The sequence below is a fragment of the Amphiura filiformis genome, chromosome 15 (genome assembly GCF_039555335.1).
Source record: "Amphiura filiformis chromosome 15, Afil_fr2py, whole genome shotgun sequence".
Taxonomy (NCBI): Eukaryota; Metazoa; Echinodermata; class Ophiuroidea; order Amphilepidida; family Amphiuridae; genus Amphiura; species Amphiura filiformis.
This window is the reverse complement of record NC_092642.1, coordinates 44,277,653-44,289,794: the sequence shown is the minus strand read 5'-3', so window position 1 is coordinate 44,289,794 and position 12,142 is coordinate 44,277,653. Positions and strand designations below refer to the sequence as shown.

At 39.8% G+C, this 12,142-nt stretch overlaps 1 protein-coding gene across 1 annotated transcript; it reads right to left on the bottom strand.

The window, feature by feature from the left end:
• Positions 1-5,371: 5,371 nt before the first annotated feature.
• Positions 5,372-11,033, bottom strand: LOC140170984 (monocarboxylate transporter 13-like). Its single transcript, XM_072194172.1, has 4 exons — positions 10,748-11,033; positions 8,143-8,283; positions 6,493-7,299; positions 5,372-5,565 (listed from the first exon to the last, which is right to left on the bottom strand). Exons 1-4 carry the CDS (start codon positions 11,031-11,033, stop codon positions 5,372-5,374), a joined length of 1,428 nt encoding a protein of 475 aa, XP_072050273.1.
• Positions 11,034-12,142: the final 1,109 nt, after the last annotated feature.

Genomic DNA, 12,142 nt, shown 5'->3' with positions numbered 1-12,142 from the left:
AAGTTTCTTATAGCAAGATAGCACTAGCTCAACTGTCATGACTGCAGAGTTGTATTTCTCCAAAAACTACAATTCAAATAATAAGCTTAATTGCCTAATAAATGTGTGCATACTCATGAATTTGTATTTCTGCATTCCCCAAAAGGTCAACAGGAAGTCTCCAAAGAGGTCACCAGGTATATCGTCACCAAAAGTTATCCGCTAGGTCCCCGAAAAGTTATCGGGTAGTTATCCGCTAGTTCCCAAAAAAAGGCACCGGGTAGTTACCCACTAGTTTCCCTAAAAAGTCATCGGGTAGTCATCCGGTACCTATTACCTGAAAGATACAAAAAATTTATCGGTTAGTCACCCGCTACCTATCTAATTTGCATGTGAAATTTGCCGGTGTCTACCCGGTGACTATCGGGAAGTTATCCGAAAAGGTCTCATTTTTTGATATGGGCTTGCCCCTTGAGCTTGTTTGGGGGTCAACGTTTTTGTTTATCAAAGTATTAACATAATTAAGATTCCCAGCTTTCTAAAACACATCATAATAGACTATTATATCATAGTTTTTGATTGCACCATTTTTTTAATTCCGACTACGAATTTTGTCAAAATCAAGTCGCGAATGCACCCATAGATAAATGATTTTGCAAGCCACAACAGAAATGTCGATTATTTCTGCTGGAAAAGTTTGCAATTGGAAAGGTGAAATCAAAACGGATATTATGACAAAACTATAATATATTAATTATACAGGTGGGAAAAATCAAACTAATAAAGCGAACTTCATTAGTTTGAAACGCTAAAAAGTGGATTCCAAAAAAAGATGACGGGCAAAGTTGAGGCCTATGAAAATCCGAATTCCTACATTAAAAGATACAATTTCATGCCTAATTTTAAACCAGGATTTTTTTATCCAAGTGCCATTTTATCCGACATTCCTGAAATAAATAAAATTATTGTTTTTTTATTTGACCGAAAAAATAAGTTTCAAAGCAAAAAAGGCGTATTTCTGAATTATGCTGATTTTAACATGTATCGATCGGCTTTTAGCGCTACTATGGGTCTTTTTATCTTTTCAGTTTCCGTAAGTCTTTTGTTCAGATACGAAAACGCAAGGGATTCAGTAAGTTACTGTAATCTGACTTCATTGTTAACTCTGAAGTACCCATCAGCTTATTTCAATAGAGGTGATTGCTTATGTCAATAAAATCGGGAGAGAACAGGTTATGTTAACACCAGTGTTTTTAATGGCCTAGCGCCCTCTCGTCTTTAACATTGGCAAATCTATATTAATTTGACAAAATGCATGCCAATCCGAATGACAAAGTCCACTTTTTTCTGTAAAAACGTTGCAAATAAGCCCTAAAATCACAAAAGGTCCGCTTATGAGCCTGTCGAACCCCAAAGCACGTGTGCATGGCCACAGTGTCGCCCTTCCATCAATGTCTATCTCCCTATTTTGCTTCCTCTTGCCCCCCCCCTCCATGATCAGTCTCCCACCTCCCTCCCCAGTCCCTACTCTCTCCTCTCGAGTTCTTCTCTTTCTAGTCTTTCAGTCTCTCCCTCTCCTCTCTTTCTTCCTCACCCCTCCCACTCTCACTTCTTCAGTCTCAAGTATTTCCCTCTCTCCCTCCCCCCCTCCCTCCCTCTCCGTCCCTTGCGAAATTTATCAGTATGATCCATGACTGAAAATAAGCTCTGCAAAAATAAACATTTAAAATAAACCCGAGCCTTGCATATCTGCATATAGACCCAACCAATTATCAGATTAGCTTGCCAGTGATACGAATGAATAGAATACATTATCTTTGCTCCAATGCAATTCTTTTGTTGTATTTCAATATAAAACATGATTACCAAATCACCACTTGTACGCGCCTCATTGGGAGATATTTGACTATTTTAGACGCTCGTTTAATCGCCAATATGAAAAACTTTTGCTTATAACTTGGCAAATGGTTAGTATATATTTCAATGCAAGACAATTTTACGACCCACTTACGTCTAGGCGTAAGTGCATATACACCAAACACAAGTCAATTGAAGCCGTACAATTTACCGCGAATTTAGGACCGTAAAATTTAGACTCTTCTTTTGTCTAGATTAGCACCCAACCGCACATCTCAAGGTTTTATGTAAAAATCTATATAACTTACCAAAACGAAAACTGAAATTCACGAGCTTCAAATTTTCAGTAACTAACAAAAGGCTAGAATAAAAGATTGGCCACACCTGGGAGACTACCACTTCAGAATCACAATGACTTACAAAAACTATTACGGTTACGGAAACAGAAACTGAAAAGATAAAACGACGGTATGCATATATAGATAGATATAGAGGATGGTCACTTGCATACTGAGTGTATAGCTTGATCTATATTTAAATCACAAGTGGCAGTCTGGTCATTTCAATTCATCTCATGCTGATAGGAATGTGCTGTTATTGTCACCGAGGCTGTTAATTCTGTAGCACAATCAGTATGGTGAAACACTATACACGTTCCCTTCAATCTTCTTCCTATAAAGTGTAGACTTCAGGTACAGGTACTGAAGATTTCACACTGCAAGTGGCAGCGCGCGCACGTCCTCATGGACGCAGTCTCAAATTACAGGTGCAGTTATTTACAGGTGAGTGCAGTTAAAAAGCTTGGTTTTGTGCTGTCTAGGTGAGGCAACCCTTCAATGCCGCTTTGAAGGCATTAAAGGGGCATTTCGTGATCCACAGCCTCATCCCCCACTTTTCTCAAAAAAAGTTGAGATTTTTATATCACTGGAAACCTCTGGCTACATAATGTTTATGTACAAAATATTTCTTGCAGATTAATTCGTTTAGCAAAGATATCGTGAAATTTGAATTTCGTTCTGGTGCACCAGAACGAAATTACAACGTATTGTCTATGGAGCAGTGTAATACACATACTCATGCATAATTCGCAAACGCAATATCGGAATCAACTGAAATTTTGGGAATATGCTTTTTTCGTGGATATGTACTGAAAAATGTCATAAAAAAAGGATGCTAGGATCACGAAATACTCCTTTAAGGGATGGCTGCTGTGCTGGCTCCAGTTTGAGTGAATTCTAGAAGTTCTCGGAAAGAATGAAGACAGGAAGACTTGTGAGCTGCAATGGTGCGTTTGGAAGCGGGTGCTGTGACCTCGGGTGCGTGATTGCTCTAGGTAGATGTTCCAGTTGATGTCCACGAGGCCGAAGCGGGTCTGGTAGAGCATGGATAGTCTGGTCTGCAATCTTCTGCTCTGCAAGGTTGGCCATTCGAGATCTTTTAACATGCTTGTAACACTTGCTTTGCGATCAAAGTTATCCAGAACGAATCTTGCACCACCTCTTTGTGCTTGTTCCACCTTGCGTATGTTTCGTTGAGTGTGCGGGTCCCACGCCACGCCGCTGCATCATACTATTGACCGAACGTATGTCATGAAAGCTGCCTCTTTGATCTTACGGCTGCACTTGCTGAAGTTTCGGGACAGGAAGGCACGGGTTCCTTTTGCTTTCTTTGTTGTTATGTCAACATGGTTGTTGAAGTTGAGTTTACTGTCTAGGTGCACTCCCAAGTACTTGGCAGAGACGACTACTTCCAGCACTTGACCGTGGATGTTGTACGTAGTCGGCAGTTAATACTGGTTTGCGTTTGCAGGTCACTCTCACAACTTGGCACTTTGACGCGTTGAAATTCATGAGCCACGTTTGTTCCCATTGCTGTAGGGCATCCAAGTCTCTTTGAAGGAGTTGTGTGTCATTGGTTGAGGTGATTTTGCTGTACAGTACGCAGTCATCTGCAAACATCCTTGTTGACGAATTCTTCACACAGTTTGGCAAGTCGTTGATGAATATTGTAAAAAGGAGAGGTCCTAAGACGCTGCCTTGGGAAACTCCTATGGGTCAACAATCGGATGTTGACTCTGTTAAATTGAATTGGAAATACATCTCTATAGCTGAATTTATACTATATCAATGAGCGATAGCGATTGTTTTTTAGCCAATGAGATAGGACTCCTTTTCTTGCGTTCGGAAAAGCGAGCTACATATTGGTGAAATATCAATCGCCTGTCGCTCACCGACGGAGTCTAGGTCTAAATTCATTTTGTAAAATGGCACTTGATGGTGCAATGGTGTTATTACAATTCCACGTGATCCGCTGCAGGGCGCATTTCTATTGGTTAGTTTTACGTCTGAACAGAAATAATAATTTATTTACTTGGTGTTGACGCTGTGTGGACTAGGTGAATGCACCTATATATATTGAGCTGCGTCCCTGAATGTTGTTTAATATTTTAAAGGATTTTAAAAGCTGACCCCAGTGGTCAGCTTTTTGGTCTGTTTTTGATGTTTTCTTTTTATTATTTTATTTCAATATTTGGCTACAAATGTGAGAGTGTAACTACTGTTCTATTCCGCATTGGATTATAAAGTTTTGAGACATACTGTACTAAATTATGGATTTATTGATTAATCCAAGACTACATATTCTAATGGGCTCTGCCAGAAATAATTGGCATCGCCCCTTAAGAAGACATGGGAAAATTGGAATTCCTATGTCTTCTTTAGGGGGTAAAGAATTCATGGTAATCCCATATATACAGTACATACAGTATCATGGTCAAGTGTTCATGGTCAAAATCTTAATTTAGCACGCTGGTAGATGTCATTGTTATAAGCAGTGTTTGATTTGGTGTGGGTGTGTGTGTGTGTGTGGGGTGGGGGTGTGGGTGTTCGGGGGGGGGGTATAATCGATAGTTTATATCCGATGTTAATTTATTTGTATCAAAGCGTCTTTTAATGATGCTCTTTAACGGTCAAGCTCTGGCGAATACTCGGATGTGCATTTCGAATGATTGTCGTCTGGTGCAGGACCAAGGTCTAAATCGTCTGCACGAACTCTCAATATCGCATCTGAGTGTATATCAGATATAGCTAAAATTAAACAAGTTAAGGGCTGTGCAATAATTATGAGCCCCCCACCCCCCCCCCCCCCCCCGTAGGGAGGAAAAATTCCCAAACGGCTCGCCAAAAATCGCTTGCCCCCCTCTCGGCCCACCAAAAATCGCTTCCCTTTCGGCCTGCCAAAAAAAATTTCGGGATCCTAATTTACAAATCTTAAATGGTCCAGATACATGTTGTGAGCTTAGCGAGCAGGAAAATACTGGTATCTTAAGCATTTTTAGAGCGTTTTATTTAAAAGGCGCCCCATAAATGTGTGCCAAAATTGCTTGCCCCCCCCCCTCCTCGGCTTGCCAAAAATTGCTTGCACCCCCCCATTTCGGCTCGATAAAAATTTCTTGTTCCCCCAATTTTACCCTCCCCAGGGCTCATAATTATTGCACAGCCCCTTGTGCACCAGGTTGCCCCTGGGAAGGTCTCATTTACGAAGTTTCTTCCTCTATTTCCAAGCCTTTGTTGACTTCACCTAGTACTTCATCACTTCTTATGTCTATAAATAAACGACTGGTACATTTAGTAAGAGTTTTAGCTGCTAGTAAGAGAGCACTGAGCAGAAAACATGCACCAGCCATGATGAATGCAAATGTGTAGCTTCCGGTGGCCTCCACGAGAACACCTGAAATGGGAGAAATATAATGTAAAATTTAACATTTCTTTCTAAATGCAGAGGCATAGCTTCCACTTCCAAATGCTCTCTCACATCTGTTTCTCTTTCTCATCCCCTTACCTCCCCACCCCAAACGCACTTTACATAATATTGGAAGTCATATAGCCTATATTAATCTTCCAAAATGTCATAAAGACTTGAATCGATTTTGTTTATATCACTTGAGTCGCCCCTTTGTAGCTCTTTGTAATGGCAAATGCAAATATTCCGATGGTATATAATTTGTTCACAGAGAAATAAGCTATAGCTAATTTGGAAATCGAAACCACGCTTTCAAAATGTAGTTGACTTGTTCGATTTATCTGCTCGTGAAAAACACTGCGAAATTTAAACATTTCTTTTGTATAATTAGATCAGGTAACTTCAAACCTAGTGATTATCTTCTTCACACGTTTATACAACATGAAAAACTGAAATGAAAACCGAATCGATATAAATAAGGTTTTATCAAAGGCTAGAAACAAAGATATCGATAATCATGTCAATCAAGAGCTTAGGATAAGCGCAGGATAATAGGAAACCACGTGACCAAAACCAAAACCAAAACTAAAACTCAATATTTCAAATGAAGGAGTGTTTAGTGGGGAGCCGACTTAATCGATTCACAAATCGATCGATTCGTCACCCCCACGGCGGCCGGGGCGCGTGTCCCACCTTGCCGCAAGCTTTACGCCCATACGTAATTGTAAAAAAACCAGAAAAAAAAAACCCACACATTTACATGGAGAGAATTTCTCGAGCTTCACATCAACATGTTAATAACATTCAAATGTATACTCCTATTTACGAAGTGTGGTATAGCATGTATAAAACTTGAATAATTATAAGTTATTCTATAGTATCTGAACATCCTCAAATGTGCGTATTCAAAATTACCTGCTAAATATTCTCCAAGTATAATCCCCACACCCGTTGAGAACAGAATCCATCCCAGGGCACCAGAAATGTGCTCGCGGCCAGCATAGTCCTTTGCTAGTATGGGTAGCACTGAAGACATCACTCCGCTACCCAGACCGAGTACGATAGCAGATATCACCAAAACAGTAAAACTGTTTGAAATTGGGTTCAGAACACAAGCTGTTCCACAAAGAGTTTGTGATAACGTTGTCAGCGAAGATACAGACATGAGTTGATGATCTATAATGTAACCCTGAGCGAGTCTAGAGACCAGAGAACCCATGCCAATAGCGGAAACTAAATACACCGCGTAAACTCCTGAAATGCCTGCGTATACTGCTCGTGATGCCGTGTAATGAAGAACGAGAAAATAGGATACACCAAATAAAAATGCAGAAAATATTACAAAAACGAAATAAATGTTTTTGAATACGATCAAGTCACCAGCGTGTAAAACAAAAGTAAAAACATGACCGAGTTTACTCTGACATTTGGCATCACTACCAAGTTCATTCCTTAACTGTCGAATTCTGTTGATTTTTACTTCAAAAATGGTTGGTCTGTAAAGTGCAGCGCAAACAGCAATATTACTGATGATTCCAGCCAATAGCAGAAGTGCTGGTCGCCATCCATAGATGTCCACGAGCGTTTGAAAAAGCGGTGGAAATGTGAGAATTCCAGTCGCTGCACCAGCCGAGACGAAGCCAGTGGCTTGAGCAAGTCTCCTGTCAAAGTAGCAGGTGACGATGACATAGGAAGGTTGGAAAGTTAAGCCGAGCCCTATACCTGAAGAGCAAAGAAAAGAACACATTCGATACCCGGTAGTTAATTAAGTCATATCTTCTCTAGAAATATTACGGCTTACAGCCATGGCAGCGGGCAGCTGAAGTAAAATAGTAATTCTGTGTCTATCATATATAGATATAGACGATTTGGAAGCCAAACAACAGCACCAGAGGACCTTTCCGATACATTTTACTCTTCATTGTATAGTATTACGTTGACACCATAGTGATAATACTATAATTGGTGTCCACCCGTCGAAGATTCGCTATTGCGCATAGCGCATAAAGGTCTCATAGCGTTGAACAAATCAAGATATGTATACAAGCAATACAAAAGATACAAAATAAATATTTAAAATGAAAAAATAAAATAATAATAACTATAAAAAAAAAACCGGATGCAAACACAAATTCATGTGTGAACTAAATTGAATAAGTGGGTTGTAAGCCGAGATTTGAATTGAAGACCTGAGCGAAAGAAGACCGTAAGTCCACTTGGCCCCTCAACATGTATACACTAAATAAGGTTTTATAATGTTAAATACATGTTCCAGGGTGAAAACATCATGAAAGGTTGTGAAAGATTTGTTTTGGCCCCTGAACATGTACAAAACATTACCAAACTATACGCAACTTTAGTGTATACATGTTGAGGGGCCAAGTGGACTTACGGTCTTCTTGCGCTCAGGTCTTCAATTGTAAAATCATCATCGAGTGTCTGACAGTGATTGACATTCCATTTCCAGATCTTAGGTGCCAACACAGGTGAAACATCTGCAATAGGTTGTCGAATTTCCATGCTTACATAGATGGCTTCTCATAAAATATCTTGTATTGAGCTTACCTGCGAGGGTAGAGCATACATAAAGATGCCATAGCTCCGTAGCAAATGACGCTGTAACCAAAGAGACACTTGTCAACACGGATCCTCCCAATACAACCTGCCTTATGCTGAATTTCTTACAAAAGGCACTGCCGAAGGGACCTGTATTAGGATATAAGGAACTGGCCATTGTAACATTCATAATCTATAATAAGGACGTTCATTACCTTAGTGTACTCTTACTCAAAGGCTTAGCATATAATTATTATAAAATAAATGTATATAAAAACATGTTGGCAGAAAGTCCAGCGTAACTTCTAACAATAGTTATAAAAGTACGTTTAAGGGACCCTTGGACTATGTTTGCCGGAAGAGAGGTAGAAGGTTAGATTTGAGGTGCATGTGCTTGGTCTAGCACCTACGACCATGCGCAGACGTGTTACGATGTTAACATTGCGTGCATGCTTCATACCTAATTCGTTTGTTTACACACGCCACACGGGAAGCATATTCGAAAGGCTAGCATCGGGCGACGTCGCAGTAGATGCTGGTAGATGCAAGTATGAATACACCATCATCCAAGTGTATAATCTCTTATAATCTATAGGTCCGAGAAGTACTAAAGTTTGTTAACGATGTTCTATATACGTCAGTGGAGAATTATGCTATGCCACTGCATCCGCAGTAGGCATATATGGTACAATGTCATTAAAGACTCGGACAAGTATCCAGAATCAAAGGTCTTTTGTCAACAACGGTTGAGTACACATTCTCTAAACGCTGGATGAATAGACAGATTTGCACTTCAGACCTTTAGTTCAGGCCACGCACACAGAATATTTTGTGTACTCCCCAACAAGCATTACAAATGCAGGCGTGTATGACATGTTTAACGCCAATTGGAAAAATCACAAGAGTACTAACCAATACTTTGTAATTCAGTATCATACACTACAAGTTAAATTTAACTTGTTTCCATAAAGTATTCTTCACACAATTGATATATTTCCCATGCCATTATAGTTAATTGTCCCCGTAGTTGATATCAAAGCCTTCATCAACAGATCAACCATCACACAGGTATTTCGTATCTTTACACATGGCAGCAAAAAAATATAAGTGGCATTATTTCCAGCTTGTAAACATTCTTTGAAAAAGAAAAGGGTCCCATTTTGATTTAGACCATATTTTCACTAATACAAGTTATAGGCCTATGATTTAAAGGTATTAAAAGAAAAGAAATAGGTATAATATTAATCAAATCAAAAGAATATCAAAGAAATCATCCTACATGTACTCGCACATTGCACTTGAGGCAGGCCTGTATTATGATTATAGACGAATCCAAATACACGCATTCCTACACCTGACTAGCAGCCTTATTAGTTGGGTCCCCGTCGGCTACAATGCATCCAAAATGTGAAATGATTCGGCCTTGGCGGAAAGTTTAAACTGCATTCCATCACCCGTTTTACACCTTCCGCGAAAACACAGGTAGACAAAAGATTGAATAAAGTTTACAACACAATACAGTTCCAACAGTTGTGCAAATAAAAGCCGCCTTACACCTAGAGAAGGTCGAGGAGGGTTAATAGAATAATACAATAGAGATAATTCCGCAGGTAATCCCGTCGCATCTATTCATAGATGTACAAATGGATGAACAAAAGGACTATGTATGAATAGATGCGACATTATTACCTCTTGTATATATTATTCTATTAACCCTCCTCGTCTTTGCATCTTCTCTAGGTGTTAGGCGGCTTTTATTTGCACAATCGGGCGCTCAAAACACCAGGTTGGTGCTAGCGGGAAACCAAAGATGGCCGACCAAATCCTGACCATGACTTGGCTCGTTGGATTCGTCTATAGGTCTACGGTAAAAATACTAATAAGATAATAATATGCTAGTACGCTAAACAAGAAACTTTTTCGTGCTTGGCTGATCCTCACTTGATGAAGGTCATATTGATTTATCGTCTACAGAGATGCCTCCTCTCCAGGCCAATGGTACATTCAAATCGATCGGTTGGACGTCCAAAGGTCCCGTAAACGTATTATAGTGAGTAACAAAATTTCACTGTACCTTCACAAAGGTCCGCTATTTGTTATCTTTCCAAGGTACAATAATGGAAGAAAACTTGACTAAAGGTCCACCTTTTGGTGATAAGGCGTTCTAAAACAGAACGATTTTTAGGGGGTTTAGGTCCACTGTTTTACACTTTTTCATTCTTGTTACTTTTTATCCTTCAAAAAATCCGCTTTTGTTCTGTGTTGTGCCACATTTTAGTCATTGTTATAAGACACCGCCAGACCCAATTGCAGGGTGGGGGAGGGGAAATCAGAAACAAATATATTTTTCAAGGTAAAAACAGAAAGTGCATGCCCAACAAGGCCCCGTTTAGAAAGACATGTTAACATAGTGACCAAATAGCCGCCCCAATCCATATTTAGCGAGATAAAGTCCTCTTTTTGCATCAGAAGCGATTTTTAGGTGGTAGGAGGAAGGTCCAAATTTTAGTCCGCCCACCCCTGTGGACACTGCTATATTGCATTATTGCAGATGTACGTATCGGTTCCCTGCTGATATGGGTTGAACAGACTTTCTTATTTTCAAGCTACTTACCTACGATGTACGAAAGTCCTGTTACCAATGAACCGATCCATGAAATTCGCGCCATAGAGCCAGGAAACTGTTCTTGCAAAGCTACGATGAACACTCCCAAAGATGCAACTAAACCCTCTAACAATACCCGACTCACAAAACATCCTATCAACACTACCCAGGCCCAACCAGTCTCTGAGATTTCCTCACCAAGATCTCTCTCATGGATAGGTTTCTGCTGATGTTCAAGACTGGATTTAGATAGGCAGATGCCGTTGGATACCGTCTTTACCTCCTTGGTAAGCATAGTATCCAATCCGGGATAAAACTTTTCTCAACTTCTGGTTCAATTATTAGTTACAAGTGTAGGAGCTCGTAAAACACCTTTGAGTTATTCGTTTTTATGGGTCATCAATAATTTGCACTAGTACTACGTCTTAAGGTATTTCCTGCGGCTCGTATAGTTAAGTTTTTGTTGTTATTATTGTTGTTCTGTGGGGGTGGTGGTGTGTTCATATTGCTCTTCTAAACGCCAACTTTTGCCAATAATATCAGTAGTCCGCTCAGTCTGGACCACGAAGCTTTAATTATGATTTGGTGATTTTGTCCTTACACCGAACAAGTGTTTGTGTTCCGATCAAATATTTCATTTTAAGGCGGGTGGGATGGCAGGAGCCATGTTTTTCTATATAGTATTAGACATTAAACTACAAAAAACTACAGTGGTTACGCTCTCGTGTAAACGCTCTCGTGTAAAAATTGAGTAAGTTTGAAATTCCCCTGGACAAGAAACTTACTGCATATTGTCTCGTTGTATTACCCGTACGAAACTCGGGGAGTTGATTCTGGCTGCGAAAGCAAATTGTGGAATGTCTAGGGCGTGCGCTTCTTAGATCAATGCTCTCCTCCGACTTGCCTTAAAGCTTAGTGCTTGGTACACGCCTTTCCTTGTATTTCAGACCATCGATGTCGCCAAGTAAGCCTACCAGGCACAATTATTCTAACTTGGCCATAAAGGAAGATCTGAGCGATACAACTTGTAAAATCTGTACCAAATATAACAAACTCTGATTTGTGAATAGTTATTGATATGTGTGACGAGCACTGGATTTAAGTTTTTTTATAACTTTTGACATTTTACTGGTCAAAGCTCCATTTTGCGATACGAATCTGCAATAGGAACAAGGTTCTTTTACCTTTACCCCATTTTATATGAAGTCAAAAGAAAGTGACCACCGCGACTGACCACTGAGTAACCAGGCCGGGTTAATTTTTTTTTATGGAACACCAATGTAGGTAAAGTGCAAGACTATGGATGCATCGTAAGTAACATTGCTGGCGAATTTAGGAAGTTGATGATATGAAAATATTGAAAATATATTTGAAAACTCACAATTCAAAGTTGGTTTGAGGTGC

What these genes read in the sequence shown, in the direction of transcription:
- LOC140170984 (XM_072194172.1), bottom strand. Translation starts at nt 11,033, where the DNA reads ATGCTTACCAAGGAGGTAAAGACGGTATCCAACGGCATCTGCCTATCT. An exon ending in AGGACTTTCGTACATCGTAG is followed by an intron (nt 8,284 to 10,747) that starts GTAAGTAGCTTG and finishes ATCCTAATACAG; the next exon opens with GTCCCTTCGGCAGTGCCTTT. An exon ending in TGTATGCTCTACCCTCGCAG is followed by an intron (nt 7,300 to 8,142) that starts GTAAGCTCAATA and finishes TTTGCTCTTCAG; the next exon opens with GTATAGGGCTCGGCTTAACT.